Source organism: Mya arenaria, chromosome 13 (genome assembly GCF_026914265.1).
Source record: "Mya arenaria isolate MELC-2E11 chromosome 13, ASM2691426v1".
Classification (NCBI taxonomy): domain Eukaryota; kingdom Metazoa; phylum Mollusca; class Bivalvia; order Myida; family Myidae; genus Mya; species Mya arenaria.
In genome coordinates, this window is record NC_069134.1 from 51,127,253 (window position 1) to 51,146,048 (window position 18,796).

The window sequence follows — 18,796 nt, forward strand, 5'->3', positions numbered from 1 at the left end:
AAGGCTTTTGAGAAATCATTTTATTCTTGATAATAAATGCTTTATTTACAATGTAATATAATAAAGAGGCAACAATAATGTATCATTCTCTAGATAATGCTCACAGTTTTAGATGAGACAAAAGAGAACGTTATACTTGAATCACAGAAACTAGAACACATCAGTTGAGGTCTTGCCCTCAATTTCTCACTCAAGCTCAGCACCCTATTTTTGGTATAAATTGTGAAATATTCTCCTTTTTCAAGAAGTTAAAAACTTTTTGTACGACATTAATTTAAAGCACTCCCACTAAAATAATTTTGTATTGTAAAATCAAGTTAAAGCACATTGCTAAAGTAATAAATCAGACATGAGATTTGAGAATGTAACATAAATATTACTGTTTTATTAAGATGTTTTGAGAAATTGGGGCTCAGTGTAAAATTCTTCTATAAGACGTACAGACACTGGGCCGATTGTTCAGAACTTTGTTAAAGTTAACAACTTGATTTATGGCATCGTTGTTAACTTTTAAACCTGAAATAAGTGACTGATAACCTGATATATTTAAATAAAACAAGTGCAGCTGAAACAGTTGTCCAAAATCTTGTTAGAAATACTCCAGATATACATTCAAAATATTTGAAAATTAACAAAGATGATTTTAACATTGTTGTTAACTTTAACAAATTTCTGACCAATCGGCCCAATGATGTATATTATGCACCAAGTTTATATGACACACTTATTCTTTGCATAATAAGGTAGCATAACACATATATTAATATATCTATCTGCATTACTTTTAAACACCAAAAACTTCCTTAACAAATCTAAACATGCATGTGTTGCAAATCATCTCCGATAACAGAACTGTCATAGATCCAGTAATTACAATGTAGCACTATAAGATAAATGGATAAATAAAAAGAATTTGATCACAGATGCATTCATATAATCCCTGGTCCACCATATTTTCGTTAAATTTCACTATCTATTAAATAATTGTATTATAACCCAAAACAAGAGCCAAATATACCATGAAACGACTCAGGGTTTTTGGTGTTGTATACATAAATATATTTTATTTAAACATTTTACAAAGACCTTCTTTAAAACAACAGGCTTTGCTGATAACAATAATGATTTTTAATCATTATTTCTCCCACAATCATAATTCAAAAATCCTACTTTCAGATGTCAATGAATCAAACTTAAAAGATTCCTAACACTTAAGGAGTTCAATATATAACAACACAAATCACTTATAGAACTTCTTGCTGGAGTCTTTAGCATGGTCAAGCAGCAGCTGACAAGGCGTAAAGGCTACACCGTACCATTCCTCGTACTTCCTCATCTTGTCGACGAGCTGGCTGGCCCCGTGTAGGTCAATGTAACGGAAGGGGCCTCCTAGGAATGGTGGGAATCCCAGACCAAACACGGCACCCATGTCTCCCTCCATCTGTTAGAGGGAAAAGTTTTAATGAATGGACAAATTAAATTAATGTTAAATGCAATTGACCTTCAATGAAAGTCTGAATTAAGAGGGGAGTCTCTTTATAAATGAACGTTTGTTTAAAAAGTAGTTTTTTGTTAAATCATTTAAATGGTGAGGTAAATGTTAATCTGAAAAATGTCTTTCTTCAACTGGGATTATTAGACATAGATAATGAATTGATGATTTCATGATACTGGGGCGTATCTGTTGGACATAACAAGATTTTACAATGCTGTTAAATTCTTAAATGGGAATGAGAGCTAATATTACAAACTTATCAACCAAATAACTTGTGCACATGTATATAGGGTGTTTAGGCAGGGTGCTGAATGACAAGGTATCTGGCAGTTCATAATTAAAGCATTACAAATTTCATAAAAAAAGGTTAGGAATTGTACTTATTTGAAAAGCTATAAGGTTTCAACTACTAAATGTGTAAAGTTTGTTTGAATTCATAATCATATTTCAAGCTGTAATCAAAACAAAAGAAATATTTGATCATCTTAAGCATTTAGTTCTTTGAAGGCAGGAGAGTGCACATTCTGGTCTCCATGAGGGCAGAAGGGTGCTTCCAAAAACGACCTCCCATAACCCTCCAATTCAAAACCTACGTATAGCATTATCATCAATTCAGGGTTGTATACATACAGGGTTTGGGAGAATTCCTTCCTGGAGACACATGACAGCCTCGTTGATGAATCGGGAAGCCAATCTGTACTGTATGTCTTCATCCGTGTTACTATCAAGACAAACACTTCTATCAATTTTAAGTACACAAAATCAACATACTTTATTTTATCATTTTCATGAAAACTACAGCCAGGCATTTTCACGACGAAGATTAAATCCTAACTTCTAGAAGGCTGTTCCAGCAAAATCTTGATGAGACCTAGCCTTTCAATTTAGGGAAATTTTAGTGACTGGGAAAAAAGGAAAACAAAATAGAATATGATCAAAGAGAGAAAAGGCTTTTATTCTATTTATCAATCAATACTTTATTTTCTACATATTCATCATCTTTGGCTTTTGGGAATTCGCCTAATTTTGGGCCTTATTATAGGTAAAAAATGTCCAGCCCTGTTTTAAAATAAGTAATATTCCAAGTTAAAATAATATTGCATGTTAAAATGGCTAACAGAGGTAACTAAGACAGACACTAATCCCTTAATATTCAGCTCATATAACATACCCTGGTTTAGGTTCCAGCTTGTATTTTTCCAGAATGTCCTTGGCCCCCTGGTTCTCGGGTCTCTCCTTCTTGTTTCCCCACACATACACACCCTTATTCACCTTGTGGCCTGCATAAAATTATACTTTCAATATAATATTTTGGCATCAGTGCAAGTTTGTTCACACTTTTATACAGGAAGGATTGAAAGGATTTGTTTTTGATCGGAAACTGATGTCTACGCTTAGTAACAAGGGGAGGGAACTGTAGAAATAATTGTCCAAGAGTTACAATTTATGCAAGGGGCAAAACTTTAAAATTCTATCAATTTTTTTCAAGTAGTTTCAGAGTTCTGATCTAGATAAAAATTGATCGAAGAATAAGAATACTGACAAAAATGGTCAAAATCGGGAGGACATTAGTACTCTTAACCCATAAAAACACAACCAAACTTAGACACCAAGCAGGACATTTATGTTTCCAAAGCGCAAATATCCCGACATGAATTTAACCCCCAATGACCCTAAATCCAGATTCCCAATGACTTACCGAGATATCCAGCAGCAACCATATCTTGCAGCACATTGATGTTACCGCCAGAAAACCTCTCTCCGAACGCCTTGCCCAGATCCTCAGCCACGTGTGCTGCCACATCAATACCGACCTCATCAGCTAGTGTTGCCACGCCCACTGGCCACCCGAAACCTGTTGACAGCGAGTCCAGTTTCTTGGGGGACACGCCTTCCTGGAGTAATGAAATGAAAAGGTGAAGTGTTTCATTTCTAAGTATCTCTAATTTTCAGACTACTTAGTATATGCTTAACCATCTTGATACTTTCTCTATTTGGAAAAAATGAGCTAATTGTACAGAACTCATATTGTAAACATTTAAATGTGAACTTTTTTCTCATATTCAAGTAAAATAAGTATAGCTAAAATGATCATGTTAAAAATGTTCTGCACAATTACCCATTATCAGTCCATTGCAACTTTCATTGATGGGTCAAGTCAAAGCATGATCTGGTAAACCATCATGAACAATTTTGTTCAGAAAAAAATCTGTACAATTTATCGAATTTAACTTTACAAGATTATTTTTGTTTCTATATAAAAAGATTGAGGCAAAGTAAATACAAATAATTAATTATCCCACCTGTAGGCATCTGACAGCCTCTGACAGGGTGGGTCCCAGAATTCTGGTGGTGTAGAATCCTGGCCCATCTTTCACAACGATCACAATCTTACCCTGCTGCAGACCCACCTGGACAGCGGAAGCTGTAAAATAGAGGATAGTTGAAGAAAGGATAACAAGAGCGCCACAATGTGAACACAACTGCTTGTCTTTTTTGGTCAAACAATGGCCATAACTTTACAATTATTTAAGCCAAAGTTATGGGTCATGCTCTACATATGTGAGGGTTAGGATTTTACACAACAATCACCACACGAAGACTATCACAATACCTTCACTTTTAATCTTCGAAAAACAGACAAAGTTAAAACTAGCATCCATTAATGATAGAGTTCTACTGATTATTACATATGGTCAAAATAATTCCACACTATTAAACATAATATTCATTGTATCTATAAAGTTCTGAAATGTTTTGAGATTATCATATTTTAGCACCTTTTGAAAGTGTTTATAGTAATGGGGGGATTTTTACTCTCAAAGAGGAAAAAGACATCATTTTTTAATGGATGACTGTAGCCTGTTTGGCCCCAAAATGAGTAGATTAAATGTTTTTGTAAGTAGCCTGGACACTATTGAAACCCAGCGACAATAACTACTTTTTTTTCTTTTTCGCTTCATGTCTTAAAATCATTATGGTCATGCGGTTGATTATAGTTTGGTTTATCTTTTTATCGGTTGCAAATTACAACAGTCATGTACTAGAGGCAAAACATGGATTCCCTTAACTGGTATGTCCTGATTTATTTAAACCAGACTTATATACCTTGCTACTCAAATGCATATTGATATTGGTAGCATGTGTACTATAAATTCAATGGAGTTAGTAGGGCAATGTTTTTAGCTATAAGCAATGGTACTATTTGTAAAGAAGGATAGGCAGTGAATAAGGATTTGAAACAAGAGTACCGGTAACATGATCATGGTGGGGTTTGTTTGTCAAATTGTGTGTTTTTTCTTCAGATAAATGAGGGGCATAACTCATTAATTATTGAATCCACAGTTATGGGCCTTGTTTATTCTCATTGATTACATAAATGTACACATCATCATATAATATCCTAAACTTTATTGAGCATGTCCAATATGTGAATTTTTGCATGATTTTTTCAGGGTTTCAAGGGGCGTAACTTGAAAATGATTGAATCCAAAGTTATGGGCCTGGCATGTTCTTACTGGTAACATAAGTACACACCATCATGTAAATATCTTAGAACGTTATCAAGTTGCGGCCCATTTGATAGTTTTTGCCTGACTTAAGACTGTCAAGTAAAGCCAGGTTAACAGGCCTTGTTAAAGAGCTATATTATGTCTTGTGTTATTCATGTAAATATCTAAAACAGCTTTGGAGACCTGGTCAAATTGCAGACACTGACACAAGGGCTTTGTCAATAGTTCCACTTTTTCATCGAAAGAGAGAAAACATATTTCCATACCACAAGTGTCCTGTGAGGTCTCCTCGGTTGTGATAATTTCTAACAGCTGCATCTTCTCCACAGGTGAAAAGTAGTGCATTCCAATAAACTGAAAAAAAAGAAGAAAGAACATACATACACAATTAATTTTCTACAGACAAGTTTTGGTAGGGTAATATAGTTTGTGTGTTTGCAGTTCACAGCATTAAAAGTGTAGCCAATATAGCATTTGAGATAATATTGAATTATTTGTCCAGCAATTTTTACTGATAAATTAGAACTTAAATCCTAATGAGTATCACAAATCTTTATAAGAAACGCATTTACTTTATCTGGCCTGATGCTGGCTTTGGCAATGTTGGTGATTGGCAGAGCTGAAGTGTTCGACGCAAATATGCAGTGCGCTGGGATTTTCTGAAATACATTAGTACAGATAATACATGCAGTAGTAAGAAGGCTTCATTTAAACTTAAAATCATTCCAGGGTAATAGGAAATTGGGCCTATTAATAAATTTTATTAACTGAGAATCTTGATAGCCACTTTCTCGCTGTTGACTATTGCAAAACCATTCATAGTTTCAATCAAAAAGATTGGAACAACATTCATTTTAGCAATGAAAGCCAAGGCTCTTCAATTACTTTCAATATGAAATGAAAACTGTTAGCACATTTTTTCTTCGGGGAAAAAAATAATGTAGTATTGGGGACAAGTATACCTGTTCGACCTCCTTTACGACCCTGTGTTTGATGTTTAGATCTTCAAATACTGCCTCCACAATCAAATCACACCGGTTGAAATGCTCGTACGATGTTGTAGGGTCAAGGAGCGTCATCACTTTGTCCTTCTCAAAACTGTGAAACATAAATGTAATAATAATATAAGTATTGAACATGATGTTTCCACTTTTATAATATATGCACACTCGTTATGTTTTTTAAATAATGTTTGAAAGTAGGAAATCAGTTTGAAAATGTTAATAATACAGTGGATGTGTCCAGCAACCAAAATCTATTGGTGAACATGTTCACCAAACCATAAGCATAATTGAACCACAATTAACAAAACATAAATTTCATTTTGTCTGCCATTTTTAAGAATATAAAAACAAAAGCTTCATGAAGTTACGGAAGTAACTTTGCAATGACGAGAAAATCATATTTTTTCTGGATTTTGAACAGGGTCCTTTTCCTAAATAGCTGGAAGAACACCTCTAATGTTGCTTCCGTGAAATTCAGTTATTAACTAAACCATTTAAATTGCCATAATTTAAAAGTATACAAAGGGCCATAACTCTAACAATATTTAAGCATACATTTCAACTTTCATAACCTGTCACAAAAAAGCATACCATTACTGTGAAGAAGTTTTGAAAGTTTTAATTTGAAATCTTAAACAGCTGATAAGTTATTATATTATTAGTTATTATTATTATAAGTCATCTTGGACAGTTACCTGGTGAGCTTCTTCCGTTTCACCATTTTGTCTAGGTTAGCTGTGATTTGTTCTTCCCCACGTGCCAGCCCTTTCTCCGTGATGTCCTTGAGAATGACCTCTATGCCGTTGGTAATGGACACCTGGGCTATCCCCGCCCCCATCAGACCTGCTCCGAGCATACCAAGGGTCCTGAAAGGTATGCACATATGATTGCGTTCTGACTGACAAAGAAGCACTTGAACTTAGGCTTATAATTGGTGTCTTAGGTGATTTCCTTTTATTTGTAAGGCATGAAACCAGAACGATTTTCTTAATTTGAATGTTTATATAATTATACATAAATGATTTTCTGTAAATTCTTCTTTGACAGCATAAACTTATCTATATGAAATAGTGTGTACAATAATAGACAAGAGGGCCATGATGGCCCTAAAACGCTCACCTAAGCAAAGGGCCACAACTCTGTGATAAAGCATTAATTAAAATGTTGCAATTTAAACATATCTTTACTGATGCCGATGCCTTGCTTCATATTTGTAAAGGGTCATGCAATGAAGCTACCTGTAAAGTTTCATTGAATATGGCCTGGTTGTTTCAGAGATTTGTTTAAAGCAAAACATTAAGTTGGCCATTTTGTTGCTGTTGTTGATCAATCTCAATGCTTTGTTGTATTTTTGTGGTGGGTCATGCAATGTGGCTTCCTTTAAAGTTTCAGTGAATTAGATCAGGTAGTTTCAGGAGATGTTTTTTTTAAAGCAAAACAGGAAGTCGGCCATTTTGTTGTTATTATTGTTGATCAAGTGTGACCCCTTATTGTATTTTTGTAGAGGGTCTCCAAAGGAAGCTTCCTGGAAAGTTCAATTGAATTTGGACTGGTAGTTTTAGAGGCGATGTTTTTCTAAAGCAAAATAGGAAGTTGGCCATTTTGTTGATGTTGTTAATCAATCGTGACCCCTTGTTGTATTTTTGTAAAGGGACACTCATAAAGAAAGCTCCCTGTGAAGTTTCATTGAATTTGGCCATGTAGTTTCAGAGGAGATGTTTTTTAAGCAATTGTTGACAGACGGATGGATGGACGACTGACAAAGACTTATCACAACAGCTCACCTTGAGTACTTCCTGCTCTGGTGAGCTAAAAAAACATGGAGGCAGTATACACAAACAGTAACATAAAAGTACTTGGCAACTAGAGCTGTCACAGGAGTGACGAATACCCCCAAATGCCGCCTGGACACAGGAATGACAAACCATTCCTTTGAAAAGAGGCCATAACTCCAAGGTTACTGCACACTGCATCTTCTTTTATCATGCATGTATTGTTTGTCCGGAAAACGTTTTTCTATTTTCGTAACAGTGCACAAAAGCCTTTACTCCACTGACCCCATTTTCAATCACAAGCATTGTCTTCCCAGAGGCTGCCTATACAGCAAGTTTCATCACAATATCTCAGCCCAATTAAAGTTATGAAGCAGAAACCATTTTTCTATTTTTAGTTACAGTGACCTTGACCTTGGCCCCACCAGCCCCAATATCGAACTTGACCTGTATGTTCTGATGTTACACCTGTGTACCAAAAAATGTTCAATTCTGTCAAGCCTTTCATGAGTTATCGTCCGGAAACCATTTTTCTATTTTTAGTAACAGTGACCTTGACCCCACCAGTCCCAATATCGAACTTGATCTGTATCTTCTGATGTTACACCTGTGTACCAAAAATTGTTCAAATCCGTTTAACCTTTCATGAGTTAACGTCCGGAAACCGTTTTTCTTTTTTTAGTAACAGTGACCTTGACCTTGGCCCCACCAGCCCCAATATTGAACTTGACCTGTATCTGCTGATGTTACACCTGTGTACCAAAATTTTTTTTCAAATCTGTCAAGCCTTTCATGAGTCATCGTCCGGAAACCGTTTTTCTATTTTTAGTAACAGTGACCTTGACCTTGGCCCCACCAGCCCCAATATCGAACTTGGCCTGTATTTTCTGATGTTACACCTGTGTACCAATTTTTTTTTAAATCTGTCTAGCCTTTCATGAGTTATCGTACGGAAACCATGAAAACCGACCGACCGACCGACCGACAAGCTCATTAACTTGATCTGTATCTTCTGATGTTACACCTGTGTACCAAAAATTGTTCAAATCCGTCTAGCCTTTCATGAGTTATCGTCCGGAAACCGTTTTTCTTTTTTTAGTAATAGTGACCTTGACCTTGGCCCAACCAGCCCCAATATCGAACTTGACCTGTATCTTCTGATGTTACACCTGTGTACCAAAATTTTTTCAAATCTGTCAAGCCTTTCATGAGTTATCGTCCGGAAACCGTTTTTCTATTTTTAGTAACAGTGACCTTGACCTTGGCCCCACCAGCCCCAATATCAAACTTGACCTGTATCTTATGATGTTACACCTGTGTACCAAATTTTTTTCTAATCTGTCTAGCCTTTCATGAGTTATCGTCCGGAAACCATGAAAACCGACCGACCGACCGACAAGCTCACTCCTATATACCCCCTCAAACTTCGTTTGTGGGGGTATAATGACCAGTAGAAACCTACTTGACTGGTTTCTCTGGTTTTCCAAACTTGTTTTTCTTAAGGGCTGTCTGACCATGGTACAGTCCAATCAAAGCCTTGCTTTCTGTAGTCATAGCCAGATCACCAAACGCCTGTAGAAAGATAAATGGATTTTAGATTAAGATTATAACGTTGTTTTTTTTAAAATTTACGTCGCAATGATCATTGACAATCTAGAACTTGTAACATAAGCTCTGTAGAGCTTTCTAGTGATGAACATATGTACAGTTTGTAAAATCTGTTATGTTCATGCAGGGCTTTTTCTGCCCATTTTGGGAAACAGACCCTAGACATTTTGGGAAAACTTGCATCATGAAATATGAGGAAATTGAGAAATGGTATCAGTCTCCTGCCAAGGAGGAAATTATAAAATATTAATTTCTTTTCCCTTCAAAAGACCTGAAATGGCTGATATATCATTCCTTGGGGTGTAAATATCAATTTCCATAAATCATGACAGATAATATTTCATACCGATCTCTGAATGTGATGAAAATCAACGATTTTTGAATTCAATTACCCCCAAAAGTTTACATCACATAATGCATAATGATGTTGAATGAACCAGTACAGGTAGAAAGTCATTTATGAAAAAAATTTTTTTTTACTTTAGATTGGGATTTTTTTCCTGAAGAATGGGAAAAATATCTTTAATATATTATGCTTTAGGAATGGGTCTGATAGTCGGACCCATGGCTACTACAGAAAAAGCCCTGACATGTGATTATGAATCCACTTTTCCTGGAATTTAACCAATGCTATCTCCATAGAAGCTATGAGCTGGGATCAAACCCAGGACCCTCTGATTCAGAGTCCCAAACGCTAACAACTAGGCCATTTTAACGTACATGTAAAGAGTATACCTGATGCCAGCAAAATGCATTTCAGATTTGTCCATAAAAGATAAGCAAGGAAATTAAATATATATCTTGAACTAAATAAATTATTCAACTTCTCTAATTTATTCCTAGATCATTTACAAAGTCAACTTGTTCACTACCAAATTAAAACAATGATATTTTATCAGTTGCCATTCAAAACTGGCGTAAATTAAAACTTGTCTTAAAAGTGATAAACAATAATTAAGTAAAGTTTTCCTGATGAAATATTGTTATAGGACAAGAATATCTGCCCTCAAAAACTCACCTTGGCCTCTGCCTCATAGCCGGCCTTAGCTCCTTCCCTGGCTCCTTTCTTGGCTACCTGGAGAGTAATCATACAACAGTGAAGTATAAGAACACAGCATGGTAATGATTTTTTCTAATCTTTCTATATATATACAAACTCAGTTTCTCCATCAGAATTGTCAAAACATTAAAAGTGAGGCTCGACATACTGACATGCTGCAGTTTTAAACATGTTCTATGTATTCACCGCAGTTTAATAAGTGGATGTTGTTTAAACAAAAATCATAAAACATGGTATGAGTAGTTTTACATCATATGGTGATAATAGTTTTACCTCAATAATTCTGAGGGGTGCTGGGTATTTTCCCTTGGTAAGCTTAATGACAGGGGCTTTAACTCCCTTCTCCCAGAAAATGTCACCAAATCTTGAGCTTGCAAACATGTCAACATACTCTGCAAATAGAGACACAAAATTAGGCATCAATGATTCAAAATTTGAAAGTTCTTAGCTTAGGCGTTATATGAGATTGTAATTCATCATTGGGTAATTGGTGTTCAAGTAATCTTCTGTATAAAGCTTTGTGGTTTTAACTACATATTAAAACACACGCATAAAAAATAAATATATATAGTTAACCTGAACCAAATATTTTTGTTTTTATTAACCTTAAAAAAGACTTTTTCAAGACTACTTTTCGAAAGCATAAGTTTTGTTATCACATAACCTATTGACCATTGCACATTTGTTACTGTAAATGCAGACTTTTTCAAACTGTATGATAACTTAACACATACATGATAATGTATAGTAGTTCATTGGATAGTTTCAATACCGATTTCTTCCATCATGATATTCTTTATATAATACCAACTCACTAACAATAAACAATTCTATATTTTAGTTTTTAATATTTAAGCTTGATGGTGATGATGGCTATCAGCCAATAAGAATCATTCTTGAGTTTATTTCATGGGTACAGTTTGGTGTCCATTTTGAAAGGCAAAAAGATGCTTTGGCTCAAGCCCATGACCTCTTGATAGGCAGGTGGACACCTAAGCACTATACAACTCTCATCCTCTATTTCAGAACTTTCTTTCATAAGTGCACAGTGCCTACCATTCCCTAGGCACACATCTATGCTCTCACAAGTCGTCACAGAACAACCAGGACTCACCACCGACGCCTTATGTTTCATAAGTCAATGCAAAGGTTACCCTCTAATTTGAACTTTTTTATGGTTGATTGATCAAAAGAGCACCATAAGGGCCTTTGCACGTTATGGCATTACTCTTTTGGTAATTATTTATACAAAGCATGTACATATTAGTAATAGGCAATGTACTGAACCCACATTTAGGCCAATAAATTATTTGCTAGATTTTCATCTTTTTTTTTTTTTAATGGGGTTTAAACTCAAGACTGCATTGTGTTCAGAAGCAATTATTTACACAGCCCCATCGTATAATCCTTTGTCCAGGAAAGCTAATAAAACTAGAAATGTGTCCATAGGACACGGATGCCCCCACTTCGATTTTTTGTCACAGAAAATAAGCCATAATGATTATTCAGGATAATCTGCACATATAGGATAAGTTGAGTTGAGTTGGGTTTTAGGGCATCGCAAGACTGTATAGGTTATATGGCGCCATTCAGGCAGAAAAAAACTTGTTGGATCCACATTGGACACATACTTTTCAAGAATTAGATTGGAAACATATATTTTTGAAGTATTTTTGGCAGAAAAGGGCCATAACTCCTAAATGACTAAAGCGATTTCCATGACTATCGAACTTGATCAAGATATTATGGTCACAAACATGTGTTTAAAGTTTGGTGAGGATTGGACAAACAGTTTTCAAGAATTAGATTGGAAACATATATTTTTGAAGTATTTTTGGCAAAAAAGGGCCGTTACTCCTAATTGACTAAAGTGATTTCCATGACTATCGAACTTGATCAAGATATTATGGTCACAAACATGTGTTTAAAGTTTGGTGAGGATTGGACAAACGGTTTTCAAGAATTAGATAGGAAACAATCTTCGGGACGTACGTACGTACAGACAGACAGACGTACGTACGGACAAGGGCAACCCTATATGCCGCCACTTTGTGGGGGCATAACCAGACATCTTACTATTCATCCCTTTCTTCCCTCTGGCTGGCTTCTTTATAGTTCCGTTGGCCAATCCCCTGTAAAAGAATTGTCACATGTCAAGTGTTTACCTAATCTGTGTTTGTAACTTACTGATGTTTTTAAACTCTTAGCATAACGATTAGTCTTACTGGCCTCATTTTTTTTTGTTATTCCCAAAGTTTGTTTGTACATGATGATTTAATCAGAAATAAAGTAATGATAATAGTAGTTATTTAAATGAAGACTTTTGAAGACCAAATTGTGGTGTTGGTTTTTTGTTTCATACCACAATGTTAAAATATATCAAATAAAAATAATGTTCTCTATACAACTTGACCCATTTATGGGAACCTACCATTCTGACTCTTGAGTCATGCAATTTTTCCAGAACTCCATAGTTACCTCTTGGAAACTTCTAATTTCTAGCACTATTTTTAGGACTTTAGGACACTGTCCGCCCCAGAATGTCCCTTCCCAAAATAAGAAAAAATCACAAATTGCATCTCCGTGTATTACCCTGCTGATTTGATGTAATATAAAGTCTTACTTGGCTGTGAGGACAGCAACTCGCTCCAGTTCATCCATTGTGTTCTCCTCTGCTGACTTCAGACCGATACCTGAGTTAGATAAGAGACAAATATTCACATTAACAAAGAGAATTGTAATAAAGAATATTGCATCAAATACAAAAAACATTCTTTTAGTGTACCTGGTTTAGATAAGAGTCAAATATTCACAATAAAAAAGGTGAATTATGATTAAGTATATTTTATGTGATGAAGTATATTTTATCATAAGTATATGCAGTCTTTTTCCATAAAATTAGACTTTCAAAATAATCTTCAATCCATTTACCCATTTTATCAACATTAGAATATTAAACAACTGTAAAAGGATGCCAACACTCTTGAGGACTTCTCAGTCAATCAAAGGGACACTACTCAACAACTATTGTTGCCAGAGTGATGGAGCTTGCTACACATGTGCTCACATTCAAGAAAACACATAGAAAATAATTCCTTACAGTTATCTGTTTTACACACGTACCAATGGGTTCAACAACTTTGTCCACAAGGCCGATCTTCTTTGCTTTTTTGGCATCATAGGCTTTTCCTGTCAACATCATTGGCATGGCTGTTTGGAATGGAAGCTGTAAATAAAACCAACATGTATTAATGATTTGAAGAAAAAAAACATGAACAATGTAAATTTACATTTATATTCAATTTTTCACTCCATCATTGGAAATTAATTTTACCAATTAAGTTAAATAATAAATTATTCACACCAAGAAATATTCCATTAAACATACTGACTGTTCAGCATTGAATATTAACTAACTTGATGAGAAAATTAATTAAACAATCCACACATGTTATACCTAGATTTCCAATGAAACAGTTGTCTTTCTTACAGTAATTCAATCAACAAACTAAATTTCTAACATTATTACTTGATTTAACAAGAAAGCCATGAGATAAAATAAATGCCAACTATTGTTACTTTTTTATGAAAACAGGCATAACTCAACAATTAAAGAAGTCAGAATTATGGGTCTTGCTATACATGTAGACATTGTCTCGCACAGCATGTGTACCAAGTTTCATTCAGACGCCAAAGCCTTGAAGGCTGTCACAATTGCCAGGTTTTTCTCCTTGAAAAAACAGACAAGCTAAAAATGCAACAAACCCAACTGGCTTTGTGTAAAATTCAGACACTGAAAATTCCTAACAATGTTCCAGCGCAAAGCTGATGATTTTTTATGATTTTGTCCACTGTTTTCATAGTCTCAATGTAATGGCAAGCATTCTTCCGCCACATTTCCATAAACATACCAGTTTAAGGAGGCGTTGTGTTCCGCCGGCACCTGGCAACAGTCCTAACATCACTTCAGGTGCTGACAGCCGCGTCTTTTTGTTGTTGACAGCAATACGGTAGTGACACGTCAGGGCAGTCTGCAGAAGAAAGACATATGAAATATCCAGCCCCAGTGAATGCGTGGTACCAAAACAAGTACGCAAAAATTAATCAGAATGCAGAGCAAGTGCTGGTTGAAATTGCGTGATACAACAAAAAGTCGTACATTATACATATGAATCAATGTATTTTTCTTCGTTGATCATAATACTTAATACATAGAACAGAAAGGACAATATTTCTTTGAGTGAATTGTCTTAGCAAGTGTCTTTTGGTTCCTATAATATCATAATATACCAGTATTATTATATATATTTATGAAGGTGCCTCACTCATTCGCAAATTTAGCAATTAAGGAAAGGCTTAAGTAAAGAACTCTTCTGCAAGTTTTCCCCATATAATTCAATGCCATTATTCATTATTAAGCTTGAAATATAAACAGAAAATCATAACACTTGTTTAATATTTTGGAAAACATTTCATTATGTATATAAAATTCAAATAACAAAATAAAAACAAAAAACTCCTAGGAAACTCTGTTTGAAGGATAAAATAAACAAGGGGGTCATGATGGCCTTCTTCGCTCACATGAGAGGGTATGGGAATAGCTCACTATGAGCACTAAAAAAAACCAAGATATATTCACCTCCAGGCCTCCACCAAGACATTGTCCATTTATAGCAGCCACAACGGGTATCTTCAAGCCCTCAAGTCTGTTGAACTGGTCTTGTCCATTCCTCGATAGTTCCTGCACTTCTGATGCTGACTTGCATGCAGATATCATGCTGCAAAGTGGAACTTTCTGTTTTCAAACAAACATCAAGCAAACTGTGTCATTGCATCAGTTATTCTCCTTACTTTGAGAAAACGACATTAACTGTTAATTATATACTGTACACAGATAATACTTCTTTAAATAAATTAACATCCGTAGAAACTTTTCGTCATTTTTTAGGAAAAACATCTACATTTAGGATCTTTAAATAAAACAGACAAACATAAAAAATATGCTCTGAAGATTGTCAAAAAATTGAAACATTTGCCAAAGTCCTGCATTGTGAGCATGATATGTTAAACAATAACCAGTTTGTCAAACCCTTAGGGCTTATAATGTATAACCAATTGATAACCTGTACATACTTGATGTCAGCCCCTGCTATGAAGCAGCCGGGTTTCCCGGAGATGAGAACAATGCCCTTGACATCAGGGTTTCTTGTGACTTCCGCAAACACTTCCTCAAATTCAGCCATGGAACCCCTGTTCAGCACATTGACCTGAAATTATAAATAATTTACCATCTGGAAAAAAAATAATCCTGGAAATATATGACATGTTTCAAGTGCTTTTTTATAAGCTTATTAAAATGCCCCCAAATAACATCATAGAAATTTTGTTAGTTTATACTAATCTATTTTTGCTGGGTAGTGAATACAGTAATAAGCTGATAACAATTTAAATGACGCTGAAGTTTGTTTCCATGTTGTTTATTTCTGGGTAGAACCTAGAAAAGATGTCCATTTTGAGAGAATGGTGAGAAATTGCCCCAAGTAAAGCTTGAATCAAGAACCTCTTCACAGAAAAGCAGACATGTATACCACTAAATCAACTCACATGCACTTCTTTTCAAAACGTGTTGGTTATGCGTAGAGACTAAACCTACCTTGCTTTCCTTCTCATCAAACTTGACAACAGCAATACCATCATTCACTGAACAGGTCATGTACTTTCCTGGAAGGAGAAGAGGTATAAGTTTTACAGTATTTGGGTGTGTACTTGAGTTACTGCCTGATTGTTACAGAAAGTTCAAGTTTTAGAATTTAAGCTTTGGTAAAGAATGTCATGCCTGAAAACATGACTGGAGTTGCTTAACTTCAATAACAAAAGTTATTGAACCTTTCACTTTATTGTTATCAATTGTAAGATAAGATAGGATAAGACACATTAAATTTTTTTGACTTCTCAACATAAAAACAATACAAAGTAAGCTGATGTGAGCTTTTGAACTAAATGTAAATCATGTAAATGTGTAATAAAGTTTAACTTAAATTGAAATAAAGAGCTGAAAAATCACCATAATCCATTCTTGACGTTGTCGAAAAGTAGTTTTTAAACCCATTTCCACCTGAAATGAAATTATATTGTTGTAAAGTAATTTAATCATCTAAGGATTTGAATCCCAAAACCTGCCTATTTTAGCAGTAACTACAATGCTTCATTTATAGATATGGTTTCCAAATCGTGAACTTTAAGCCAAGGCATTTACTGACACCATTTCTTGCCAATACTGTTTCATTGCTAAACTAGAAAATTGAATCCAGAACCTCTCATTTCAAAAGTTGACATTCACCAATATCCCTAAAGCATACATGTGATAATATCTTGGGTCGATTCTGGGACACTCGTCGTAATGTCAACGCACACTAGGGGGGTTCGGGGGCATACCCCCCCGGAAATTTTTTTAAATGGGGAACGTCTGTGGTGCATTCCATAGCATATCTGGGGCTATTTTAGTCGTTTTTAACGTCGGGAAAATGTACCTATTTTGACTGTCAAGACGTATTTTTTACCTGACATGGTTGTTTTTTTTTCTGCATTTTCTTGAAAAAATAAAACCACCAGATATTTTCCCAGGCTTTAAATGAAGTGCTAACCAGGAGGATATGCAGTCTACTTTCGGTTTCATCAAAACAGGAAATAAACAACTATACGGGCACCTGTTTTCCCGCGCTTTTGAGAACATGCGTTACGAAATATTTATTTTTTCATCACATTTAAAACGTTTGCAATTAATGACACACAATATTTTCCAGACGATAAAGAAGATTTTTAAGTCGATGAGCTTTTTTCCGTTTGGAGATGCATATAATTTTGATAGAGACGTGTCAACAATCAGCTGTATAAAGCGATCACGTGACTTACCATGGTCACGTGATTAAAGCACTCTATATAACCGTCTGTAAACCCCATATCGTCAGTTTTATTTCGGCGTAAAAATACATAAAAATACACACGATAGTTCGGAAACGGTCAAAACACTAAAATTCCTTGTTTTCCGTGTTTTAATTTTGTTTTTTTTACTCATTTTGTCACTTTCTTTGAACTTACCTTCATGCTCGTTTGTTGGTAAAATGTGTGAAAAATATCAATTCATCAATTAAAAGCTATCATTCATAAGACCAAACAAATCCATATGAAAACAATGAATTAGTATACAAGAACCCTCCCCCACTCGTTAAGCACAACAATAGGCCGATAGATCAATTATCGGGTGATTGACGATGACCTCGACGACACACGTACCAATTAACGGATTAGTGTCAACATGTCCTGTGTTTTACGACCAGTGTCCCGGACAGGCAAAATAGCTGACTTACAATGGTAAAATTAAGATAATCGATTCCGATTCCGAGATTTTTTTTTTCGTTTTTTTTTTTATGACTTTCCGGGACAAACATGCACCCTCCGTGACTCCGTGACAGAGATACGATTTCCGGGACAATCCCGGACGTCCGGGACGTTATCACATGTATGCCTAAAGGGCTAGCCCAACAGCCTGTTAACAGCATGTTTTTTTGCATTGCCGATCACATAATTGAAAATGTAAGCACCCCCTGTAAACAAATCTAGCAAAGTGCTGTATTTAAAAATCATGTGTAAATATTCACATAATTTATACACGATTTTCCCTGGACTTTTAATAGGTTAAATGTCACTGTTAGTGACTTTTTTTTATATCAATCTTATGAAATTTTATCTTCGTATGAATAAAATATGCCATTGTAGCAGCAGAGATCCTTTCGAAATATGCCTATGATAATCGACGCTGAATAATATTCCAATTGCTGTCAAGACAGGAATCATACATTTTCGCGATGTACACTAAACTGCAATTATACATTAAAATTGATGAAACATACGAATAAAATGTTTGTAAAAGACAAAAAACTTCCAAAATACGACACTTACATGCACTAAAATTACACTGAGCTCTCGCTGCTTGTCTTACAACACCTAGAATTCGCCCTGCCATCTTCAGCCGGTACTTTGACTTCTCGTAAGTTCGCGTGTAACAACGCAGATCTCGGACTGAGATAACAGGCAAATATCAAAATAAGACGTCTTGTCAGCTCAAAAACTAAAGATTTTCTGCAATATACTTGCAAGAAAAAGTGAATGCAATTGTTTTCAACGCTGCCTGAACGTTTAAAAAAGAGTCTGAGCGAAATAATTTCAAGGTCACGTGACTTCATTCGGCGACAGAAAAATCAAGATGGCGTCGTTGTCAAACTTGTCGCGAGTTGCTCTCAAAATACAGCTCAAAACCGGTAAAGTATAGCATTTCATTCAATAAA

General features: G+C 35.2%; 2 protein-coding genes across 2 annotated transcripts in view; one reads left to right on the top strand and one right to left on the bottom strand.

Moving 5' to 3' along the window:
* LOC128213656 (trifunctional enzyme subunit alpha, mitochondrial-like) lies at window positions 1–18,620 on the bottom strand. Its single transcript, XM_052919654.1, has 21 exons — window positions 18,411–18,620; window positions 16,516–16,566; window positions 16,105–16,172; window positions 15,585–15,718; window positions 15,091–15,229; window positions 14,363–14,482; window positions 13,575–13,677; window positions 13,075–13,144; window positions 12,528–12,583; window positions 10,725–10,843; window positions 10,410–10,466; window positions 9,246–9,355; window positions 6,707–6,877; window positions 5,970–6,105; window positions 5,580–5,666; window positions 5,274–5,361; window positions 3,799–3,920; window positions 3,195–3,390; window positions 2,667–2,775; window positions 2,126–2,216; window positions 1–1,441 (listed from the first exon to the last, which is right to left on the bottom strand). Exons 1-21 carry the CDS (start codon window positions 18,472–18,474, stop codon window positions 1,241–1,243), a joined length of 2,292 nt encoding a protein of 763 aa, XP_052775614.1. The 5' UTR covers window positions 18,475–18,620; the 3' UTR covers window positions 1–1,240.
* The window catches only part of LOC128213657 (trifunctional enzyme subunit beta, mitochondrial-like), a 24,006-nt gene continuing 23,772 nt past the window's right edge, over window positions 18,563–18,796 (top strand). Inside the window, exon 1 of the mRNA XM_052919655.1 lies at window positions 18,563–18,769. Coding sequence (XP_052775615.1) covers window positions 18,715–18,769 — 55 coding nt within the window. The 5' untranslated portion in view covers window positions 18,563–18,714. The remainder of the gene's footprint in view (window positions 18,770–18,796) is intronic.

Coding starts and splice junctions, on each gene's coding strand:
- LOC128213656 (XM_052919654.1), bottom strand. CDS start 18,474: ATGGCAGGGCGAATTCTAGGTGTTGTAAGACAAGCAGCGAGAGCTCAG. Junction 16,173..16,515: donor AACGTCAAGAATGGATTATG/GTGATTTTTCAG, acceptor TTCTCCTTCCAG/GAAAGTACATGACCTGTTCA. Junction 5,362..5,579: donor CCAGCATCAGGCCAGATAAA/GTAAATGCGTTT, acceptor CTTTTTTTTCAG/TTTATTGGAATGCACTACTT.